The following is a 24,351-nucleotide window of genomic DNA, read 5'->3' as shown; positions in this document are numbered from 1 at the left end:
GAATCGTTTCTCATTTCCAGCATATCACCAAGTCATGTCTTCTTACCAACCGTGGGGCCGTTTTATTCTTCACGAGATAGGTATCGGGGAGGCTCGAATCTGCTGCGGGACTACCAAGACGGGCGCACCGTGCAAGAACTCCATCAAAATCCAAGACATCAAGGCTGGCCAACAGCAACTGGCAAATCTTGCAACACGATCACTCGACTTCTCGACTTTACGACCTATTTTATGTGATATTGCAAAAAACTTTCTCTGTGCCAGATGGCACCGGCGGCGACAGGCCAACCTAGTTGGCCAGCAGTGGTATGAGGCCGTGGCTCACAACCCGGAACAAGCCGGTCACATCTCCGAGGATGCTTCTGTCGCATTTAATACGGATGCCAGTCAGAGCCAGCGACCCACCCTCACGAGTCCCTCAGAGTCGGAGATTCCCCGCAGGGTTACTCGTCAGAACTAGGAGAGACAAATGCTACCGGGCCGTGACTCCGTTCCTCTCGAGCCATTGGAAAGGACAGTTCGATACGTCACGGCATCGATGCTGCGCACCGACAGTGTTCCGTGGTGTATCTCGTCGGCTGAACCAGCCACTCTATCCGGGTTGAATATCGGGGCGGGGATGCAACATCTGGAACTGCACAGCCTCACTCGTAGCGACGAGGTGTCTCATATACATTGTCCATTCTGTCTGGGTGACGACGAAGACCAAGCGGATGAGAGCGTGATCCTCCGTTGCAAACAGTGCCGGGGATTAGCTCACCTAGGCTGCGTGGAGGAGTGGCTGGAGAAGCGCGAGGTGGCATCTAACGTGTCCTGCTGTGCCTGGTAAGTCTCGATTAGCCTCCCCAGTTACTTCAATGCTCATACGCCGTAGCCGAAGGGACGACGCTCTGGATGCCCTGCTCCGCTCGCCGAGGACGACCCCGACAAATGCAGACACAGCAGTTGAAAACGAGAGAGTACATGCATCTCCAGTGGCAGAAGAGACGGATGCCATCGAAAACCCTCGGCGGGCCGGTTCAGCCCGTCTACCGGCGCAGCCAGTGTCATCGCGCCGCAGAGCAACAATGTCTGGCGCGGGACGCAGTGTTCGTCGGTCAGCCCGTCTGGCTGACACGACTCCTTCGCTTCGCCGATCGTCGCGTCTGAACCGATCATAGCACAAGGTGGTGCATACGTCGGCGGTGGGCAAATGGATAGAATGTGCACGGCCAGGGGTCAATATTCACTCGCAATGTTTCCGCACATGCCCAGGCAGTTATTAGATGATCAATCCAGTCTGGTCACGGCGGCGACTCAAATTGCGCTGCATATGTGCGAGAACACGAGTAAGACACACCCTCAATAATTCATCAAACTTTGGTGATCATTGATGCCGAGATTGCAAGATCGGGGTGTTCGACAGCATGACGGCGTGCAATAGCTTTGAATAAGACGAATTAGAGTCAACCTCGAACGCCTGCGGAACACGTAGAATGTTATTATATATCATACTTGATTCGAATACAATGAAGTTACCGTTTGCGCTCTTGTTGCATGAGTTAGTCCCACACTGGGCCTTCCCATCAAAGCCTCATATGCTGCAGAGAGTGCAGACATTGTCCGAATGTTACTGGAGAGTAGCTTTGACATTCTCATACGGCCCTGGCGAGATTCGATCAGATGGAACTCCGTAGAATGCCCGATCCTCGTTCAGCGCAATCATAGCATAATATGTCGACGTGTGCGATAGACCGGTAAAGAGGCATATTCGGTGTGTCTGACGAGCGAAGTGCTGACGGCAGCCACAGGACATTACTTCGGTGAGGAGGGCTATATGACGAGATAGCTGTATCTCCTTGAATGGCCGATTGCCACTGACCTGCTTTCTCGTGGAGAAGCGCCGTCTCGGCACTTGCACAATTGCCTTCATGCAGCACAACATGGTAGTCCGGGCCGCCAGACCCGAGCGTGCGAAATGCCTCCGTCTCGTTATCTTCCCAGCTGACCAGAATACCCCTGGGGTATGGCTTCAACTTGATGCTGTGCGGCAGGTATCGCAATCGCAGTCCAATTTGACGCATGCACTTTATCTCTGCCGGCCGAGATTTCGGATGTGCTTTGAACATGAAGGCAATCGATCGAACCAAGAGCTCTTCTACTACATGACCACAGAAGAACGGGGCGATCGTGTCAGCGAGGCTGCTTGGAGACTAGGACCGACAGAACGACTGGTGGTGTGTGGAAGCGTAGTTCAACCTTCGGTGATGAATCTTCAACGTACCCTGTCCCTTGCCAAAGTATACATCGGCCTTGTTAGTCAAGCCTTTGACGTAAACAACCGGAATGTGATCGGTGAATTTCAGCAGAGCAAAATAGGCCTGCAAAGCTTGATCGACTATTCTCGCAAATGTCGTGTTCGGGACGGTATAGGGCTTCGCAACCTTGAACGGCTCTTGCTGCTCTTTTTCGACGGTTCGGATTGAGCAGTGGGCAGGCAGCAAGTTCTATAGCGTCTCGGGCAGGCGCGTCGGGCGCTTGCCGAGGCTGTCCCGGATTGTGTTTACAGTCTGTCTGCATCAGTCATCAGAATGCCAAAGAGTCTGCGTCCGAAGACCTACCTGATCATTGCTATTCTCGCTGTAAAAGAACTGCTTATATGCTGATTCGCGCAGCAGGTATTGCCAGACTCGAATGGTCGTCCACGGCTCTAAGAGACGGCCTGCTAGCCGAGCGTCGGACGCGACCGGTCGAGCCTGAGTTGGCCCGTCGCGCGCTAATCACACCGTGACATCTCTCTCAATGTGGGAACGCATCCTTCCCATATCGGTGGAAGGATTGGTCCAAGCGACCACGTCATACTTCTGGGATAGTGTCACAACGCAAGAAATCAATCTGAACCCTGTGGGCATTTCAAACCTCGAGTTGCACCCGCTCGCCGCAATGCTCACTTGGCACTTACTCTTCTGGATAAAACTCATACTAATACTCATTTAACATATCCTAATTAGACTTGAATACAATTCGATTTCAGAAACTTTCCAAAGATAAGGAATAGTATCAAAATAATCTGCCTGTAAGAACCAAAAAATGGTGTAAAAAAGCATTATTTTATAGCTGCATAAATATCACGAGACTACTAGAATCGGGAGGATCTTCGAAAGTTAGGCATTTGCGGGTTCGTTTTGATTGGCAAAGTGGCAACTAAAACCAAAGAGTTTTGGTTACGGTTTTTACCTTGCTAACCGCAACCAAAACCGTGCCGCAGTCTACCTGTGAGATATTGCCTGTTGGACTGGATACGTCATCGCTATGCAATATATGCCGGGTTAAGGTTTGTCAAGAAAGGAGATGGCCTAAAACTGATCATGGCAGAACCTGGGACGAACTAAGAAGAAATCTGAGAACCAAGGAGGCAAGCCGTGGCCAGTGGCTCACCAGGAACCGTGGTCACCTTCTTGGCTGCAATGCGCAGGCGAATCCTTTTGGTCTCAACCAAGCCCTGGGAGCCTAGCATCCCTGACCTCGAGAAAGTGTAATTTGAGGGACGTGGATACCAAAGCGCTGTCAACGCATAACTAGGTCATGCAAGTTTTATGCGGAACCGAGAAGTTTCGAGCCTTCCCTTTTTGTTGCCCGTCCCTCGTGTCATAGCTGTTTTTCACAGTTCAATAGACCAGAGCACATTCCATGATTTTTATTGGTACACAGACAGCTCTATTTTTTTCTATCACCTGACGTAATTTCCACAACGAGAAGCTGTTTCTACTTGAATCTTTCATATGTTGTAATCCTATATCATCAGAAATAGTTTAGCACGCTGCACACCTAACATTTTCAGCAAACAATTATTTACTTGTATTACCGAAAATGCGCTCAGACCAAGCCATGCAGAGATATATCTCTACGTTGTCAGATCTCAAAATATTTTTCGAGCATATAGAAACACCTAGTATGATACATTGAATACTAAGATACTCTAACAGTTATCATAAGCATTGAGCGCTGAATAATGAAGTTGTGATATATGGCGTTTAATATGGTGTTTTGGTGTGATCCGGTCGGCAAGGAACTAAGTTGTTAAATTGCCAGCCAGGGGCAGTATAGAAATTCAGACCTGTGAATATCCTATTGGTGCATCAGTATGACCAGCTGAGCAGTATTCCGATTCTATGTAGTTCCTGTCGGAATGCAGCGGGCGGGATAAGTGGAGACTCCGAGCAGGATGGAGGATATTTCAGAGACCTACAAGCCCATACAAATTGCCAGATAGGGGGCAGTTGAGCATTTCGGACCTATTGTGTGATCTTCATTGGTGCACCCGTAAGATCCACATCTGAGCCAATATGACCCACTAGCCTCCGTTCCGACACCTCGGCTCTTGCAGGCCGCGCAGACTGCACAAATGGTTCGACAGATATCCTGTCTAACCCCGCACTAGTCACAGTACTCTTCAGTATTTTAGACAAATTGTTGCTTAACGTTCTGCCTCCTCCCGTCTTGCGTTCTTACCTGATCAACGGTTCTTATTCATTGCAACACTAAATTCTCTCACAGTATATCTGTGTAACCATTACCATAGGGTGACCATTAGTGCCCCACCTAACATATCCACCGACCCTAGAGAAGGGTTGACACCCGATCAGGTGACGTTGGTTTTCCACAGTTAGCGGGTGGCTTCTTCTTAGTTATAACTCCCACTGAAGAAGCCACCCGTCAAATTCAGGAAACCATAGAACCCCCTCGAGTTTGAGTGGCCACCTTGAGCGGGGTTATACATAAGGGATATTGCGTGAAGCAAGATATCCGGTGGCCCACTTGAAGGATCTTGGTGGGTATAATGTCCGTATCCTACGGATTCTCGTCTTGCTGGACTCCGCCATCATCCAAGATGCCCCTTGTTTCCCCACAAACTTGATGGAATTTGAAGCAAACGGGCTTTAAACAAGCTTTAGGAACCTCGCTTCTATCGCTTCACACTTGACAGATTTTTCTCTCTCCCTCTCCCTCCTTCCTGACCCCCTACCCCTCCTTGTCTTGCCACGCGGTATCAAACCATTCGGAGAGGCCTATGTCAAGAACGAAAAATGCCTGATTTGCACAATCTCCCAGAAGGATCGCGACCATTGGGCGTGATTCGTAATAATGGACCGGAAGCTCTTGCAGTCGAGCGCTTCAAGCTAAGAGAGCTGGCAGAAGGCTGGCCAATGTATAGGTGAATTGAGCTCTCTGTTATCTTGCTATCTACCTAGAGCATTTTTTGCTAAAAAGAGTATTGAAATAGGGACGCTTGCGAGTGGGAAAATTTTGCGTCTATCTTTCACCCAGGTGCTCATGTGTACACTACTTGGTCCGGCCGGGTTAATTATGAGAGTTTTATCCAGGCATCAAAGGAGGGAATGGATCGTGGGACTTTTATTGTGCGTTTTGCATTTGCCGATTTCTTTACGTTATATCAACACTGACGTCTCAAAGATGCATAGATGTCATGGCTGCACAACCGACATCAATGTGGATGCTACGCGGGCAGTGACAAAGCTCAAGGCCACCATCACACAGAGATGTTTGTTGGAGGGCTGTGAGGTAGACGCTGAGAGTGACTGCCGATTCGCCTTCTTTTGGGAGAAAGTGGACGGCAAATGGGGTGCAAGATACGTCCGCCATTGGTATGAAAAGGACAAGTTAATACCAGTCAACCCAAATAAGATTCCTAAATTGGACCAGGAGGAGCTCAAAACCTATCCTGTTGGGTACAGATATCTAATCTACTGCCAGCGGCGACTCGGAGTAGTCGCCCCGGTTCTAGATTTGCCCGGCCACAGGCGCGATGGATCCAATGTGAATGGAAAGATGCACGACAAGTTATACTGGCAGTGTAAGCAGTGGGTAGAAGGAGAGGATCTTGTGATTTAGGCCAATACAGTCTTTGATGTTGTGATGGATCCAGTTCACATGCTGGAACAAGCGTAGTCGTTCCTGCCCTGCCCTGCAGCTCCAAGCATACTCAAATACGCAGTTCATGGAATCCTCGTCAAAATGAGAACAGCCCTTCAGATGTCATCCCTCTGTGTTGCTCTAGGGAAAAGTGCTACTGAAGCGAACTTAAAACCTTGGGGTTCGATATGCTAAATTGAGGAATCGGCTTGCCGAGACAAATCTTATCCAAGGAAGCAACAGAAATATTAGCAATGCGATTCAAACTGAGTCAAGCAAATGAGAAATAAAATAGTTGATCGACCTGTACCTGCAACGGTAAACCAGTGTGGGAGCTCTATCGATCACAAATGGTGGTGAGGTGCAACAAGCTCAAATCCAGCATCACCTCGCAACATCGGATCTCCATCAATGAGGCCTTGATTGTTTGAATCTAATTATTGCTGTACCGGGGAATGTTCCAGCAGATTGGAGACTAACAGTCTATATTTTCATTCATGAAGGCGGTTTTTTCATGGTGTGAATTCCTGGCCACATTATGATCAAACAAGAATTGTAACATGGTAAGGATTATCCCATCATTTCGGTCTTGATTAAGTTTTGAAGTGCCCCATCTCCCTTCCTTTTCCTTTATCCTTCATCGTTGATCCACGGTCATACGCATGAGTAATGAATACCCTTATGATAGCCGAAGAGTTCCGCCACGCTGGGTATAAGGTCACCACTATATTTAGGGTCGCTATATATTGGATATATCCGCAAATCAGAGACTTTGGTGGTGACGCCAGGAACGTGACACAAGCTGGAATGAACGCCGGTTCAGGTAGGTTAATATCTTCAAATGCTCGACTTGTCTACAGGGCTGACTGTATTAGACTCAGTCATCCAGCATATCTGTTCCGGCCATCCATTTTTCAAACATGCTATAAGTCTTAACGAGGAGCCCTATCAGCGTGTGATGAACGCGCAGGGTCTTCAAGGTTTGACGCTGAGCAACGTGTTCATGCTATTCTTGAAACACCTATTCAGGAGCTTCCCGCCAAATTACCGCTTGCTGTACCTTTTCTTTGCTGTGGAAGGGAACCTCACTACATCCGCAGTCTCTGATGAGGAGACTCGCAATAAATTGAACGAATTCTCAAACAAAACAACATAGTGGAGAGCTCCTTATTGGTGTTGTTGAAGCTGATGTAAACTTTGTCAACGTCGGTATTGTCACTTGAATACTCAGATACACCGGCATGGGTAGCTCAACATGCCCCTTTTCCCATTCGTTTGAGTTGACCTTTTCTTCAATCAATCAATTTTTCTTCTGATTCAGGTAGTTCTCATTCGTCCATATACATGCTAGTCTATACCAATTCAGCTCGCTTTGACATCTGGCTAAGGTTTTGGTCATTCTCCAGTCTTCCGGGTAGGGTCTTGGCAAACATCTGGTCTGGACATGATGGCGAGGAACGGCGTTGTGAAACCACAGCATCGACTCTGCTTAAGTGTGTGGATGATTGAAGTAGCTGAATAGTCGCCATTGCCACTCCGGGCGCTAACAAATAGCTATATATTAATTTGTCATGGCGTTATAGTGGAAAATCGCAAGTTGAAGGTTCTCCGCACAAAGTACTATCTAACTTAACTAACGTAGTTCACAAGCGAGTCGTACACCCAAGCGAGCCGTACACCCCGAACACCATAGTAATTTCGATATTTCACAACTTGATTTTTCAACACTCGAGACTTGCTATGAATTCTTAGGATATTCTAGTACTTGAGGTATTAATTCATATATATTTGTCACGTCCAGAAGTATTTTGGGGCAACGCAATGTTGGTTTATATATCTGCGTCGGTCATTGCCAGCGTATTTTTGGTAATGCACGTAAATAATTATTTATTATACATCTCAGCTAAGTTATTCTATTTTTTACGCTAAGAAAAACCATAACACCGAGAATGAAGTAAAACCAACTTCTCGTTGTTGATATCTAAGGGCCTGAAAAATCGCATTTACTATGGTGTCTTGGGGTGTACGGCTCGCTTGGGTGTACGACTCGCTTGTGAATTACGTTAGTTACCAGACAAGCGATTAGTCATCCAGTATCCCGAATTTGCTTCAAGTTATGTTTAGTATGGTAATTGGTGCACTTGTCAATGCCGGTATTATAACCACCGAGCATTAGCCCAAGTAGGGAGTAATTCAACCTGTCCTTGAGTACATGTTTAGGGGTGGAATCGAATAGGGATTTCTCCTATTCGTATTCGAAAAGATCCTTGTATGGTCTTATTCGAATCCGAAATTATAACATGTTCAATATCTACCATCAAATCTTCAGCCTAATTGGGTTCCGCTTGATCTCACTCGCACTATACGCATACCAGGCGCGTCACGGTAACTACGTTGGGAAGGACCTTGGCTAACGTCATGACTCATGACCTCCGACTGCCTCCCGTCCCTGTGGATCCCCCGACTTCCGCTTAGTCATGGTAGTCCACAAATATTGGAAGGAGGGCATCCTCGGTGTGGGTTTATGATTGGATCAAGAAGTGTCTCTGTCGCACTCCTGAAGGCTGATGGTGGTCGATGAGAGAGAATGGAGAGAAAGCTAGTAAGAACATCCTATTGACGCTATCTGCTGCAAAGTTAAGCTGCCTACTATTGGGAATGAGACGAAGGGACAGGAAGACAAAGGACGTAGAGCACAAAGACGCCAAAGTTGGTGGAGGAAAAGTGAGGGCTTTGCACTTTCAGGTCAATGTAGAGCCTCCTCTCATGCCCAGTACCGTCCGTTCAGAATTTTAAAAATTCCGATGTGCGGGGAAAACCCTGCGGCCGGCTTAGCAGCGCTAACCCCAAGTCATGAACCAGGAAATTCCCCCGCATTACGGAGTATTAAGGGAACTCACTCTTTTGCCTTTGTCAACAAAGTAGGTCACATGTGATCAGTGTGTGCATCAAGTCATGACCTGCTTTCTGTTGGATTATTCTCAACGATATCTCACCGCCTCAATTTTGTAATTTGTCTTTTCATCGCTCGCTTGAGAGCCTTCAGACGACTGCGAGTGTTATCCGAAACTTCCTTCCTTACATTCCTTGGGCCACTGGGCTCAACCACCCCCCCTTCTCTAGACAAAGCTAGTCAGAGCCAAAAAGAATCCAAGTGATGCCTAGACAAAGGCACTCCGAACACACGCCTCGACGTTTCTCCTGTTTCCAGTGCAATTCCTCTTTCAATCGGTTGGCACATTTGAAGCGTCACCAAAAGACACGTAAGCTCCACGGTCCTTGTTCTCTCGTATTTATGGAGTGAATTAACTGGAAGCTTTCCTTGCCTCAACAGACCGCACTGAAAAGCCCTTTACATGCCGGTACTGCTCCGTATCCTCATCACGCCGGGACGTGATTCTCCGCCACTCCCGCAATTTCCATAGAGACCTACCTTTAAACATATCTGTCCGCACTCCGCCAAAAGAAACCCCCAGTCAAGAAACCCAAAGTCGGTGTCGTAGCCAGTTTGCGTCTGTCACCTCCGACAGTGCTTCTCCACCTGAGTCTGTCGGCATGGAAGCCGTGATGACTATCAACCAAGGACAGGATAGAGAAAGACTGTCTCTACGCACTCTCTCCACATCTCCGACGGCGGCGACAGCGCAGGATATTAGCACAACGTCAGGTCCAGGCCTGAGTGAATCTCTCTTTGCCAGCATGTTGCCCTCACTCTTGCAGCCTTGTCATCCCCAGGACCAGATCCTTGCCTCAGAGCCAGTATTCCCCTTCAAAAATTGGAGCATGGAGCAGATCTTTCAATCAGACTCAGAAATCTTCGTGCAGCCCTCGCCCAGGGATCTGATTACAGATTTCCCTGGTATGCTTGATGAAGGGTTCACTGTACCAGATCAATCGCCGCCTCAATCCGATACTCGAAGATCGGTGGCATCGTTTACCCTGGAAGACACAGATTATACTCTAGTCCAGGCGAACGTCGCTCGCTTGGATCCCGAAGGACGGCTATCAAATTTCCAATTCCCGTCCAAGTACGCAGTTGTTCGCTTCGTGAAAGCCTTCTTCTCACATATGGCATCAAACCTACCCATAGTGCATGGCCCAACGTTCGAAATTACTGCCGTGCCTTGTATGTATTCCCCCAGGGAGTTGCTTCAATGGGGAAACTAATTGACGCACCCACCGCAGCACCACTTTTACTAGAGATAATGGCTTGTGGAGCACTCTATGTGAATGAATCAGCTACTGCGACAAAAATGCACATGGCTGCACTGCTACTTCTTTCCAAGGTAAGGCAACGGGTAGTTGCCCAGAAGATATATTTCCGTTCACCCGGGTTGAATTGACTTGCTATCTAGATTGAGGAGATCTCATTGTGCGAAGGCACAGAGGAAAAATTTCAGACATGGCTGCTCCAAGCATACTTACTTGCAACTTACTTTGGATCATACAGTGGTGATGTGCGCATGGAACGGCAAATAACCCAAACATTTTGTCACTCGATTCAGGTATGCTGTTTGTTAACAATCCCAGTTCCGGGTGATAATAACCAACTGTTCACAGCTTGCTCAAGAAGCCATTGACGTATTAAGGCCTTCAGACCCAAGCACATACAAAGAATGGGTCGATCAAGAGACCATGAGAAGGTATAACAGAGTCCAGCAGATTCTCCGTCACATTTCCTTTATGGTGTATTCCTTTCTGAACAGTTTCTAACCCACCTTGTAGGTGTATCGCAGGGAGCATCATTGTGGGGGCGGCTCTTTCTGCGACTTTAAAACACAAATACGTCAATATTCCCTTCATCCACGCTCGATTTCCGCTTCCATCACCAACAGCAGAGTGGACGAAGGACGAGATGGGATGGAAACTAACTCCTAGCATGATGTATAGCTCGGATGTAACAGAGAAGCTTTTGACGGGCCAGAAGCCTGACCTAGGGATTACTGACCTCGGGTTTCTCACCATCGTTGCATCTGTCCTACACCAGATCTGTTCATTTGAATCATATGCAGGCTCAGGTTCTTCGGACTTATACGCAGATTCCTTCCGTGGTTTGCAAAAATCATTACAAGGTATTGATGAGACGTGGAGGAACCAGATAGCTGATGACAATTTCTTTGAATCAAGTCCCGGCGCACTGACTCAGTGCACGCGATCATTCTTAGATTCTGCCTACTATCACCTCTATGGTAGCCAGCACCTGGCAATCATGAAAAAGCTACTCTATAAATGGACAAGCTTGACTGGATTAGACGAGCTTCATCAGCTCTGTGCCAATCCACATGCGTCCATCCTGCACATCGCCCTCTTACGCGCGGCAGACTCCCTGAGATATGATTGTCGGACGGGAATCAAGTATCTGCGGAAAAGAGCACCATTTCAGTTCGGGCCAATCTCTGCTAATTCTATTTGTGAGGGCAGTATGTTGCACTCTTCGTCTCCCACCTTCCTTGAACTACAAAAAAGTCCTCGTTCATTTTGTTCAAACGTTCCGTGTTACACACCTGCTCTAATACCGAAATCTTAGGCCTTTTACTATGCTGGTATCTGCGTGCAAAAAAATCGTGTTATCCTGCACTGGAACGTAATCCCAGCGTTGAAGCTCTGATTGAAGAATGCGCTGCAGAGCTAGAAGGTCTGCAAAGTATCACAGCAGGTCAGGAAGAAGTCCTCCCTCTTGCTGTTACCGCAGAACTCATTCAAGAAGATTCGGTGTGGCAATGTAAGTCTCGACCCTCATCTGGCCTGACGAATAATTGTATGGTTATGTTCGGCTAATATCGTGCATCAAAGGGCCTCCTACATTAGCCAAGAAACTTATGGACTTGATCCCGCGTATCCAACTATAGGACGTATTCCACTATAGCAGATCTATCGAATACGTCATACTCATCCTCATCGACGCTGCTGGAACTTGTCTATGAATATCTCTCTTTAGATGGGATTATATGCCCGAAGAAACTAAAGAAAAATGCAACCAAAACAAACGCCATGTAGGGAGGCTTTGTTTCTCTGTAAATCAGATCAACTTCGAACGCGCAGTGACCTGTACTTAAAGCCTCCTGTATCCAAAATTGAAACGATAATGATCAAATCTTCCTCTATGCACCAACAAACGACGCCGTCTCAGTAGACTCGATATCACTATCTTGCCAGATACTAGATAGTCTTCCGGTGACTAACTAGATTTAGCAATAGAGGTATCGCTTAAACCAGCGAAAGTTGGCCAGTAGAAGTTTGGGCTAAGACAAAATTTCCACCAGCCTCAATTTGAGTAAGCACCCTCAAATATCTTTCCAGGGGTGATATACCTCCGCCAACTATTTGTTGAAAATTTCCAGGGCGCGAACGTCACCCCTCGTACGGAAGAATGTAGAAAGTTATGCTCAGTCTTCTAAAGAGTATATACTATCGATGACCCAGAAGCCGAGAAGAATCTTGTACGGCCATGGAACTCAATTCTTGAGGATATTGCAACTTATTTTGTGGAACTACCGCTGCAAATTACATCCTAATAACATTCCTTTTCGTTCGAGATTATCTCATTCGAGTATAAGGTTGGTTAGACCCCCGCAGTAGGCGCCACCCTACTGCTTCTGGAGGTCCTGTTATATAGCTCAATCAGGTCTCCCCTCTCGCACTCAGAACGCACCGTGGGCTTTCTATGTTGTCAGTACGGTGGGTGGGGCGCTTTGGGATGGCCCCCTATATTCTAGGTGGGGACAGGCTAGGTGGGGAAACGTATTCGATGCCACGAGCAGCCCCATCTGTTCTCATTTAACATATACCCAGCTTCAAATCGCAAGGGTCTTTTATATCTCATACTTTCCTTATGGCCTGCATGAGGCTCATACAGCTTCTTACAGTCAATTGAAGGTTATCCTGTCATTGATATACATGACAACATTGTTGATTTGAAAGCCACTTGCTCTGCAACATGCTAGTACGCAAGGAGTACGTCTTTAAAGTGGCCAGTGGGGTCCCAATAGCCGCGGACGTTTATTTTAGAAAGGCAAATACAAGCTCCAGGTTACCCATTGGTACGTGGCCCTTCCACTCTAGCTGCGCCTTGTCTGGTCCTGTGCCCCTAACATATTCGGCCATAGCCTTGCATTTTCATGGTGGGAATTTCACGGTCGGCTCCAAAGAGATGCTGCCTCACTATCAAGCAGCAAAACTTGTCGACTTGGGCTTTGTGGTCGTTTCTGCTAATTACCGATTATGCCCCACTATCACGGTGTATGAAGGACCAGTATCAGATGCTTTTGATGCTTACAAATGGTCCCAATCCAAATTGCCCGACCTGCTGTCAAATGACGCTGGTGTCAGTGTGGATGGCTCGCGAATTGTCACTTTCGGGCATTCCTGTGGCGCTGCGTTGGCACTTCTAATGGTACGTGAAGAAATTCGCAAGGACGAATTGTGGCCATTATGGTGCCTGGAAACTCATTCCTCGCTCTGTTTAAGGACATGAGGATGCAATCATGCTAATACTCAAGATTAAACGGTTTAGGCTGGTTTATCTCATCCACCTCTCGCGATCCTCGACATATATGGTATGAAGTACTTTTCAGACCACGTATACCACAATGCTGTTTCTCCACCCTCGGCTAGTTCTAAACTCGATGATAATTTTCTGGGCCAAATATGGAATGATGTTCCTCCTCCAAGCAGCGGTCCTCCTCCAATGGGACCATCTGGGCCAGATTTCACGAACTACCGTGTTGCGTGGATGTTTGATGCATTGCAGAGAGGAACACTATTGAAATTGACTGTGGGGGACGAAAACTATGACCGTGTGGATCCTGTGTCATTATTCTCAAAAGGAAATTTCCCTCCTACTTATTTCATCCATGGCACCAAAGACACGTTGGTACCAGCAAGAGTCTCACAGCGCGCATACAACGATCTCAAGAGTATCGGTGTCGAGACCGAACTGGTCCTTGTTGAAGGAGGGCAACATGGCCTAGATTCGAATGTGCAGCCTGGGGATAGTGTATTCGGTCTTCTGACAAAAGGCTTCGAGTTCCTCAGGGCTCACGTCTGAAATCAACACATATTGTGTGATATTTGAAGGAAATTGAAAAACCACAATGGGCCACACTTTTGGTGGTCTCCTTTATTTCATCAATTTTTGCGAGTGACCTCTCATCTGAGATTCAATTTGTCCTAGGTTCTGTATGTTAAGATCGATAGTGGCATCCAAATAGAATCGCATGACCTTCCTCCAGGACAACATCAGTGTAAATTCATACGATATAGAGGTTGCAAAGAAGTCTCATCTAAGGCCATCTAGAGTGATTTGATTGGAGATCAAGCTGTTTTGGATCCCACTTTGTGATCAGGAGACACCAATGTTGAGACACTGGGAACATCCAAATTAACCCACCCACCCGTGATGTATGCCCATGGAACAAGCTTCAGTTGCGTAGCATGAGATGTTTCTTTTCGAAGCTACTTAATGCTTGTTGGCCCGTGGCTCCACAAACTTAGAAAGTCGCTGAGACCGCCAACTTCCACAATCTTACATCAGCTGGGCAGTCTTCCCTACATTTTGCGGCAATATCACAAGCAATCGCCTTCGGATTCGTTTTCTTATCACCATAGTGGTGCACATTATTCATGAATCTCTCCTAGGTGAAGACTGTAGATTTAGCTTTCGGAGTGTGCTTTGCCTAGTAATAAATGTATTCCATTGAAATAGAGACAGAGCTTTACCTCACAGCATCCTCTGTCATCTGCTTAGTACTAATTCTTTGGTAAACTTGTTGCAACAGGTTGGACCCTTCATATGCTTATCCGTGAAAGAAGTTTCATGGCGGCAAAGGCCTGGATATTCCAGAGTAGCGGCGCATACTTTACACATAGCCATAGGCTTCCATGTCTTCATATCTGCTACCTGTTCAAACTGTTTCCAACACTCGGCTTAGGTGTGTGTCCCAATGAATTCTTTTTTTTTTCATCTCATATTCTGTCATCAACCACCAGGGAAAAAATCATCTCTTGGCATAGTACTATATAGAATGTACTGTCTATGCCGGTCGGGGCCTACGTGTTGCAGGCAGTCGGGCATAGGAGGTGCAGGTAGAGATTGAATGAAGTCTGAGTTAACGGTTGAGGCTGTTTAGCTTCCTGGGATCTCTTGTGGTAATAGCTGAGGGTTGATAGGGTAACCAAGGGAAACGGATCTAAAGAATCTCCTTCGTATATCGAGGAAGACGGAAGATAAAAGATGTGTAGAGACAAAGTATATAGTGAAGGTACTGGTAGAGCTAAGCAAGGAGAGACGAAGAAGAGATTTTAGTGTGACTCACAACGCCCAGGGGGGTTTAAAGATCTAAAGACTGATAATTTCATAAATTATTATACAACCCACTTAGCAGTGTGTCTCATATCTCGCAATTAGCCAGTATATGAGGGTCGCGAGGGTCACGCGTGGAAGACTCTCGCGCCCGTACGTGGAAAGGAATATCAAGGAAGTTGAGGAGACTCGTGAAGAAACAGCTTACAGGACTGATTCTTCATGCTTTTATATTAGAAAAGGAATACCGAGCCTTCACTGCCTATGTCGCTGAATTTTAGTAAGATTGACTATAGAATAAGCGGTAAAATACTATATTCCAGACATTTTATCCACCGATACATGAATTATATATTTACACGCAAAGAGCGTATGTATAATTACTAACCTATTAGCCGCATAAATCTAGAACATTCTATAAGTATCTAGTCTTAGCATTAAAGATTGAGCATAGTAGTAGTACTTGAATCGGGGGAGATGAACAGGGTTCCGCTCATTCTTGGTAGTTTCATGACATGTATCATTCAAAGTGCTAGGACAGGTGATAACAGCAGTATTGTATTCGATGAATTGGCATTCTTATCCATACAATTTAGGTAAAGATAAGGCGTAGAAATTTTATGAAAATGAAGGTCCTTGTTATGGGCCAGACAAGAAGTTCGAAAACTATCCGTGTATTCAACGAAGGTAACAAGACCGAGGGAAGAATGGAGGAAAGATCTTTCTGTAGGGGAGTTGTTGGTAAGCCCAACTCGTCCAAATCCGGCTATGTTTGCTCCCATCGCCAGTCCTGAGATCAAAACAAGCAAACTCACCTCCGATTTTCCCACGTGTAACAATTTATACGGCTTTTGGTATAACGTCCTCTTGCCAATCTGTAGAATTTAAAGCGGCAGCTGGTACGAAGAAGGTTCCGTGAAAGACTGTCATACTTAGGGCACTGGAGTATGCTAGAAAGGAAGCGTTCTCAAAACTGCAGAACAACTGATGAAGTTGGCGACAGGCTCGATGTAATTGAAATTATCTTGGCACCGCAAATAAACTCGAATTGTTCCAGACGTTACAAATACAGAACAAAATTGCAGAATCAATTCATATCACGAGGATTACTTACTTTGCACTTTTGAGCAACCAGTGGGTTGTTACAAGCTAGTCAATGGAAGAAGATTTATTGGTACATTCAACGGAGGTAGCTAAACCGAAGAGAAGAGCAAAAGAGAAGATCCCAGGATTGCGGGGCTATTGATAACAACCAATGTCACGACTTGCCATGTTTGCTTTCCATCCCAGAGCTCTCTCAAGTCCATCCCAGATTGCAGATTCGCTCGAGATCACATAGGCTCGCACTGGAATCGGTATGGGCGGTTTTAAACCAGGGTCGGACTTAAAAAGTCGTGACTCGGTCCGAGGTCTAAATTCATCTTCCTTGACCTGCTACCTTTACCTGACGGAGTATTTCGTACTTTATCTAATACACGGGTTGCTACTCCTTGATACTATACCTACCTATCCTTCCTTCTAAAGATTAGAGTTGGTTGACCCGCGGGTTGGGCCGAGTATTCCTGACTACCCAAGTGCATAAGGTGCTAGGCGAGGTGGACGACAGAAGCGAGGTCTAATTTTGAACGACTTTCCAAAAGCAAAAGTACCATTGTGCTGCCGTATAAGAGGGCAGAGGCTGTATGTCAGATAGTCAACCCGCTAGATCGGGAGTGCCTTCACGGCTATCTACCACGGATCCAATGTCATATCCGTCTTCTTTGAAGACCCTCCCATCCATCTTCCGAACGGGTCCAGGGCTCTGGTCGGCTTGTTCTTGAACAACTCATCTATTTGGACCATAATTTCCGGAGTCACGTTATGAGCGACTTGAACCGCCTAGTTGTCTAGTATTAATATTTGTCTCGTTCCCTGCCTAATTGATATGTGCACTTACCTTCACATTCTCAGAAATCTGAGAGGGCCGCGAAGCTCCGGTAAGGACAGAAGAGACATTATCATTCTTGAGGATCCATGCCAGTGCCAGTTGAGCGCATGTGCAACCTGCATGAAAGATAAGCAAACGATTGACTTTGAATGGTGGTTAATAGATTGGAAGCTAGCTACCCAGGGAGTCTGCAATTTTCATTAACCCTCTTACACTTTCAAGGTATTTCTTTCCAGCTAAGTTCAGGGTCAGCATGTTTCATATGGTTCCACTTGACTAAAAATATAACTCACTGTCGCTAGCTAGGATCCCATGATACATAGCCATGACTGATCTGTCTTCATTGAACCCAGTGTCGGATGCTATCAGGCAAGTTAGCTCGATCGGGAACAAATACAGGCAGCGTTAGCTCACCAAGGCGTGAATCCTTTGGGATACCGTCCAGCAGTTTCCCCGTCAACAGGCCAGATGCAAGGGGTGACCTGTAGGCACTACGTTGTTAGAATTTGGTATCAAACGCTTCTTCTATTACTGGAGTACGAGACAGTGGAACCGTAGTTGTACTTATAGAAAAGCAGAGCATACTCCTTCTCGAACCGATATCGAGAGATAATGGAGTATTGTGGCTGCTCCACAACCGGTGCAATCAAATGGTGCTCTCGTGCAGCGGCCAGGGCCTCGGAGATCTCGAATGCGCTCCATTCTGAAGTACCCCAGTAGTTGGCCTTTCCCTGTGTAACGAGATCCGAGAAGGCGCGAACAACCTCCAGCATTGGGGTGCAGTAGTCGGGGCGATGGGCGTAGACGATATCAACATAGTCCAGCTGCAATCTTTCCAATGACCCCCGTATTGATTCCATGATCTTCTTCCGGGGAAGCCCAATGTCGTTGGGGCCATGCTGCGTATCCAGATTATCTGTTAGCGCACCTTGTTCCAGGTTGATCCTTTTGAGATCGTCGGGTCACTGCTTACACCTCCCTCAAAGATTTTAGTCGAGATCACAAAATCCTTTCGCGACCAGCCAAGTTTTTTGATCGCATTACCCATCTCAATCTCTGCCTGGCCCTCGGCGTATGACTCAGAGGTGTCGAAGAAGTTTATTCCGCAGTTCCACGCCTCTTCCATACATTTTTCGATTACTGAATTATCTTTTACCTGTCCACCAACCGTGTACCAGCTGCCGAAGCCGATGGCTGAGACGAGGAGGCCGGTATTTCCGAGGAATCGGTACTCCATTCCCTTGGAGTCGAATTCCGGGAAAGGCATGGTGGAATGGGATTGTCGGTCTGTGGGAGAAATTGCAAGTGATCAAAGGGCTGCGGACGAATACTGGGTAGAACCTCACGAACAGCCGGCGGTAAAAGGCCCTATTAAAGCAGTTTTAGGGGCCTGAGCGTTTACCAACCGTTTCCTAAACAAGGTGGACTTGGAGAATGGGCAGAATAGTTCCTGCATCGAGCTCGACGATCCAGGTCTACAATTCAGGTAGCCAAGCTCGGGTTTGATATACGCGGGAAGCAGCCCTTGATTAAGGAGTAGGTACAAGTGGCACCTTACCTATTTAGGTAGTGCTATCCCGGGCCAAGTTACTGTTCTGGGATAATCCTTATCTCTAAATTATATGGATACTTGCAACTACTAGAGGTAGATTGATAACAAAAACGGATTCAAAGCAGCCATTTCACTCTGTGTTAACCCTTGGTCAGTGATGTTAGGTATCTTAATTAGGGCTATTCCCATTTAAGACTGTGATAAGCCAGATTCAGCACTGGCTAACGAAATCCACGAGCGAGTGGGCCTCACATCCTAGTGGGGGCCAACCAAAAATGCCTAAGGCGAGAAATTGCAGCTTCATATCTCAACGACCAAGCATTGTTCTTACTCGGATATCAGTACACACGCTTTTCTAGGTACAAAGAGTAAATACGTCAATCTTAACCTATTTGACATATTATTTAGTTAAGATACCACAAAATACTTTGTAGTTTAAATTGTTGGCAGACCAACATATGTTTTTCCATTACAGCTTACAGAAACTCTTTGAGTCCACTACTGGGCTACAATACTCCATATGATTTGAATTGTTGGACCATAACATGTGAGCCATCTGTCACTTGCAGTAGGGAATTACAGATTGAGATTTCTTCTGTCAACAATATTAGGTCTTGTGCTTTTCTGCTGTGGATCATTCTACCCTTGAAAAAGAAAAACACGACTAATGGAAAGGTTTACATAATTGGATGCTGGCTTACATCTCACGGTAAACACGACCGGGCACTCAGTTGAAACATCTGCTAATGAAAGTTAGAGATGCATGATTCTCGAAAATATGCACCAAAAGCAAACCGTATTGGTGCCGCTATCAACAGCTCTTGATCTGTTCGTCCTCTATTACGATATTTAATGCTAATACTGTATCTATAGCTTGATTGTGATGGCTGTGGTTCTTGGTTTTTGCACCATAGATTTGAATTCCGCTATTGAACTTGCCCTCAAGTGCACAGATATGCACTCTTTGGATGGAAGGAAAATAATAAAGTACCAACTACCTGTAGCTTTTCCCTGATCGCTATCCTCTACTGCTCAATCAACAACGCACGAGTGGTGGTCTTTTTATGTTCTTTTTGCTATGTAACTCTTGTAAGTCTATTCCTCGCAGGGCCGAACACCACGGGGAAGGAGCATTGCAAGTAATTACAGGTCCATGTTGTATCCTGATTTCTTATGAGATGGCTTACGCACTCGATAGAGGTACCTAACGTCCCATATGCGCCAAGGTTAGAAGGCTAAACAGGATCTGGCTGTAAGGCAGTGCCATGCGTTTTCACACAATATAAGTTCCTGCAAAATTTTTTAAACAAGCCAATGGCTACCAACAGAAAACCAGATTCAACAAAAGCCATCGCACGCTATCAAAAACTGTTTTTGCCAGCACACTTGCCTCACCCATTGCCGCCCTCATCTGTTTGATTCATGTTGGCAATACTATCGCTTCCTTCGCAATCATGAACACTACGTTGATATTCTCAATAAAAAGGTTCAGTACGTGAGCTGGGTACGGAGCTATCAAATTTCGAGCCAAGACCAATTTATTGGTGGTGCCAATTTTAACCGCCGTCTTGTGTGGAAGAGACAAGAGTGTGTTACCGCCCTACTCTGACAGACGCTAGATTATGCGTTGGCTGTCCTGGTCGGTGCCTTGATCATTGAAGCCTTTATATCGGTAATTAATGCTAAGTATCACTTCACTGGCCAGTAAGCTTTCTCTGTTAACTGCATTGCCTTAAAATACCGTTGATGATCCGAAATCTCCAGTTGACAGAGTTACACGGTGACCAATCCACGCTGGAGTCTATTGATCTATATGACATGGGCAAAAGCGAAGAGAAAGAAAGTAAGATACGGAGCAGGCGGCCTTATCTAAGGTATAGTGTATCGAGGTATTGCAAGGCGACAAGGAATGTGAGCGGTAAAAGGGAGGATGCCAAGCTGTTTACTTGTTATTGTAATCTATACTCACTAAACCTAAGTAATACTTCCGCGCCGTCCTACTATCTATCGGAGCTTGTTGATTGGTCGCCGATTGTCCTTATCTTCTGAGGTCCACTGATAACTTCTTTTGGCTCCCTTTAGGTCAGGGATTCTTATCACCACTCTCCTCAACTCTTAGCTTACTTGGAGCCATCACATTTCCCCTCAGATCTCCCAAAGAATCATCAAAGAATCAATTCATCCTCTCGTTAGTCCTTTTCTAGTTCACTGGAGGATAGAATGAATGACCAAATACAAAAGACCCCAAAGAAACGTCGCGTGCAGAGCCGGTCGCGAAATGGGTGCAGCTCATGTCGTAAACGACACCAGGGTGCGACGAGCACCGCCCACAGTGCTGGCAGTGCATAGTAGATGGCATTCAATGCGAGGGATATTTGCAAAACTTTATCTGGAAGAATTACACCTCCGCCGGCGGCTGTATCCTGGATCTGCCTTTGCCCTATCCTGGTCCAGAGGTGACTACGCAGAACATTGATTGTAGACAACGGTCGGAGGACCCTCTACATCCATCTCAACCCACAGACTTCAGTCAACAAGTTCAGCTGGACATGATCGACTTCTCCTTCCTGAACCACACTTCTCCGTCCCAATGCAACGATTTTGACGGGCATGAGCAGACGCCCGCACGGCTGCCTCGACATCCAGAAGGGCCTCAAGATACAGAACAAGTTGAATTTTACCTTTCACCCCACAATACACCACTCATCGACCCAAGGAGACCGTTCGGCAAGGGATGGTCCCCTTCTACCTCACCTCAGATTTATCAGATAGAGACCTCGAAGGCAATCCCGAGCTTTCCAGAACCCCTCAACTTCGCCACTGAAGTCTTGTTTCACCCCACTGATAGATCCATTTTCGAATACTGTACGCTGAGATTCGTGAAAAGCTATACCCCAATCGAGCTAATGCTTCAATTCAATAGTTATCGTAAAGCTATCCGGGGTGGCAGTAGCATTCGACGATTCCGCGCATAACCCCTATCGATGCCAGATTCTGCCGATGTGCTTTCAATACAGAAGCTTGCTGTATGCTGTGCTGGCTATATCAGCATTGCATCGTTGGAAAGCCCACCTTGGAGACAAGTCTCGCGCCTTCTTCCACAGGGTACGTCGCCGCACCATTTGTCCTCGAGTTCATACAATATTAACACGGTTTAGGCTAAATCTTTCCAAATGTGTGCGGCAGAGCTTGGAAGTCCTGCCCACACAGCTGTTCGAACCCTGACAGAATTTATATTGCTGGTTGTGTTCCAGGTATGGGATACGTCGAGACACCCGCTGCTTTATTCTCTCCGGTCCGAAAACACATTGATGACAGCCCAATAGATCTATCATGATGGGAGGTCGGTGCAGGGGCTGAGTCAACTACGCGATAAGATTGAATCCAGTGGCGGAATAGATTCAGTGGACTACGGATCAGGGATGATCAGTACTGGATACCACGGAGCGTGCATTCTCGCCGCAACATTCAACCGCCGGTACAGTCAACGCCTCCTTGACAAGTCTCACCTAAGTAATGATCCTGAATAGTCTATCATGTATCTTGGGAGCTAGCGCTGACAATTTCAAACCAAAGCATGGGCAGGGTGTTCACTGGCGACCGCAGAATTGTTTGAAGACATCCCTACTCCCACCATAATGAACCCTAAACCAAGCACGGACCCCTCTTCCAGTGGAAATTTCTCCTTTGAATCCTGCTGGGGCTGCCACGAAGATATATTCAACTTCATTGGCTCGACCACAAAATTTGCGATGATAATACGTGACTACAACAGCGACATCCGTGATGCCTTACTCTGTGAACCAGTCTTTCTTGCGCATGCCCAGAAGCTCGAGCGTATGATGCTGGAATGGGAAGCTGAATCTTCCTTGTCCGACGATGCACCTAGGGAGATGTCGATCAACAGCTCGATTGTCTTCCGGGATGCAGCGCTACTGTTTCTCTATCGCATGGTCTGGGATACCAGGAATAGTGACTCCCGAGTGCAGAACACGACGAGCAGTCTGCTTGAAACTCTAGGTTAGGTGACCAAGAAGGCAATGCTCTCTCTGTTACTTATTTCGTTGCTTGCAGCCCGAATTCCGCCCGACGATCACGTATCCACATGTTTGATATGGCCATTGTTTGTTGCTGGCTGTGAGTTAGTAGATCCTCACGACCAGCTGGCGATAGTGGAAAGGTTAGATGCAGTCTTTGGTGCTTGTCGGAATGGTGCGGCTCCGGTTGCGATTGAGATACTGAAGGTAGTCTGGGAGCGTCGAAGGATGGGAGATGGAGGGGTATGTGAAAGACTTGACTGGCCAGGAATTGTGGAAGCTTACGACGGGGGCAATATGGCGCTGTTTTAGTGTCAAAAATGATACCTGAAGATGTACAAATCAGCAAGATCTTAGCACTTTGTGATATTATTTGCTACATACTGGTCACCTTAGTATAAGAACTGGGTGGCGAGGTCCGACAGGTCCTCCCCGGGGTTTCGCAGCCAGGCCTTGGGGTCGCCTCCCTTGTAATAGCCCGCCCCTGGTTTGCTAACAGTGTAGCCAAGCATTTCCTGGATGGGCACTGACTTTGACCGAACAACATCGCGCGCGATATTCAGATACTGGTTTTCTTCCTGGCGCAGGTAACCTTTATTATAGAAGTAGGTGTATAGGATACGGGACTGATCTGTAGTACTGTTGCGCCCACCAGCATGGTACAATCCCCCGACAATCAGAAGGAGAGAACCCGCGGGCATCTCGGCATAAATAATCTCATCACGATGGAGATTTGGATTCTCTAAATTGTCCCAAAGATGGCTTCTCAGCAGTACCTCTGTAGCACCATTCTCCTTGGTCGCGTCCGTCGAAGCCCAGATAGCCGTGATCTGTGACTCGGGCCCGGGGTGTTTGGTATGATTGAACGTGTCGTCTCGGTGGAGGCCTTGCGCAGGATTGCCAGGGTTGCACTTGATTGCCAAGGCAGCGGCAAGTTGCGGCTTTGAAACAGAGTGGTAAAGAGGTTCACCAAAGTAGATAGCAAACTCTTCTGAAAGCATGGCGTCGATAGTGGAGACCACCGTAGGGTGCATGAGAAGCTGATCAGATGTTTTGGACCTCCCGACAATATCGAAACGTTGGCTTTTGGCGGGGAAGGTGAGCTTGAACCCGCCTGCTTCCCCCTGCGAGGTCTCTGCGGCGTGGAAGTCGTCCTCAAGCTCCTTTTCAATCTGCTGCATCATGGCAAGCGAGACTAAGTTCTTGATGATGACGCCCCCATCTCGCTGCAAAATCTCAACAATCCTTTCAGTCGCGGCAGTTTTGTCAAGGTAGACAAGAGTATTTGGATAAATAGCCATGGCTAACAGGAAATACGAGGCTTTCCCGTCAGCCTTAGTTGATGATGAATGAAACGGGGCAGATACAGAGGGAGTAGGAGAACCGACTTTAGTACACTTATCTGAGTATGTGTATGCTCAAAACAGTGCTGATGATATTACAGGGGTGAGGCAAAATAGTGCGGCCTGGTGCACCAGCTTATCAAAGTTAGTAGAGTATAATGGCTAGGTTTCCGCTTTGAGAAATTCTTTACGCGCTAGAATTGCCAAAAAGGTTGGGACAGAGATATCCAAGAAGGCACGAGATAACAAGCTGGATGAAAGGAGGATATCCGTTGCGC

General features: G+C 46.8%; 6 protein-coding genes across 6 annotated transcripts; 4 read left to right on the top strand and 2 right to left on the bottom strand.

Moving 5' to 3' along the window:
- The first annotated feature begins 5,030 nt into the window (after positions 1-5,030).
- On the top strand, positions 5,031-5,894 carry N7473_001817 (pea pathogenicity protein 2). The gene is made up of 3 exons (XM_057147757.1): positions 5,031-5,194; positions 5,264-5,399; positions 5,455-5,894. The coding sequence occupies exons 1-3, from the start codon at positions 5,067-5,069 to the stop codon at positions 5,890-5,892; spliced, it is 702 nt and encodes a 233-aa protein (XP_057011411.1). The 5' UTR covers positions 5,031-5,066; the 3' UTR covers positions 5,893-5,894.
- Positions 5,895-9,468: 3,574 nt separating this feature from the next.
- On the top strand, positions 9,469-11,762 carry N7473_001816 (fungal specific transcription factor domain-containing protein; the record flags this gene model as incomplete). Its single annotated transcript, XM_057147756.1, has 7 exons — positions 9,469-10,039; positions 10,099-10,199; positions 10,269-10,418; positions 10,474-10,556; positions 10,639-11,333; positions 11,441-11,635; positions 11,707-11,762. 7 exons carry the CDS (start codon positions 9,469-9,471, stop codon positions 11,760-11,762), a joined length of 1,851 nt encoding a protein of 616 aa, XP_057011410.1.
- A 1,088-nt stretch (positions 11,763-12,850) lies between these two features.
- On the top strand, positions 12,851-13,960 carry N7473_001815 (alpha/beta hydrolase; the record flags this gene model as incomplete). Its single annotated transcript, XM_057147755.1, has 3 exons — positions 12,851-12,953; positions 13,020-13,306; positions 13,427-13,960. 3 exons carry the CDS (start codon positions 12,851-12,853, stop codon positions 13,958-13,960), a joined length of 924 nt encoding a protein of 307 aa, XP_057011409.1.
- Positions 13,961-16,942: 2,982 nt separating this feature from the next.
- On the bottom strand, positions 16,943-18,408 carry N7473_001814 (Aldo/keto reductase; the record flags this gene model as incomplete). Its single annotated transcript, XM_057147754.1, has 6 exons — positions 16,943-17,092; positions 17,151-17,257; positions 17,435-17,503; positions 17,556-17,623; positions 17,682-18,040; positions 18,115-18,408. The coding sequence occupies 6 exons, from the start codon at positions 18,406-18,408 to the stop codon at positions 16,943-16,945; spliced, it is 1,047 nt and encodes a 348-aa protein (XP_057011408.1).
- A 2,834-nt stretch (positions 18,409-21,242) lies between these two features.
- On the top strand, positions 21,243-22,718 carry N7473_001813 (uncharacterized protein; the record flags this gene model as incomplete). The annotated part of the gene is made up of 5 exons (XM_057147753.1): positions 21,243-21,558; positions 21,617-21,798; positions 21,852-21,947; positions 22,020-22,206; positions 22,270-22,718. 5 exons carry the CDS (start codon positions 21,243-21,245, stop codon positions 22,716-22,718), a joined length of 1,230 nt encoding a protein of 409 aa, XP_057011407.1.
- A 404-nt stretch (positions 22,719-23,122) lies between these two features.
- N7473_001812 (phytanoyl-CoA dioxygenase family protein) lies at positions 23,123-24,031 on the bottom strand (the record flags this gene model as incomplete). Its single annotated transcript, XM_057147752.1, has 1 exon — positions 23,123-24,031. One exon carries the CDS (start codon positions 24,029-24,031, stop codon positions 23,123-23,125), a length of 909 nt encoding a protein of 302 aa, XP_057011406.1.
- Between the last annotated feature and the right edge of the window lie 320 nt (positions 24,032-24,351).

Source organism: Penicillium subrubescens (assembly GCF_028828155.1).
Source record: "Penicillium subrubescens strain IBT 31985 chromosome Unknown utg000002l_segment0_segment0, whole genome shotgun sequence".
In the NCBI taxonomy this organism is placed as follows: Eukaryota; Fungi; Ascomycota; class Eurotiomycetes; order Eurotiales; family Aspergillaceae; genus Penicillium; species Penicillium subrubescens.
The sequence above is the reverse complement of the archived record's forward strand: the minus strand, read 5'-3'. Positions and strand labels throughout refer to the sequence as shown.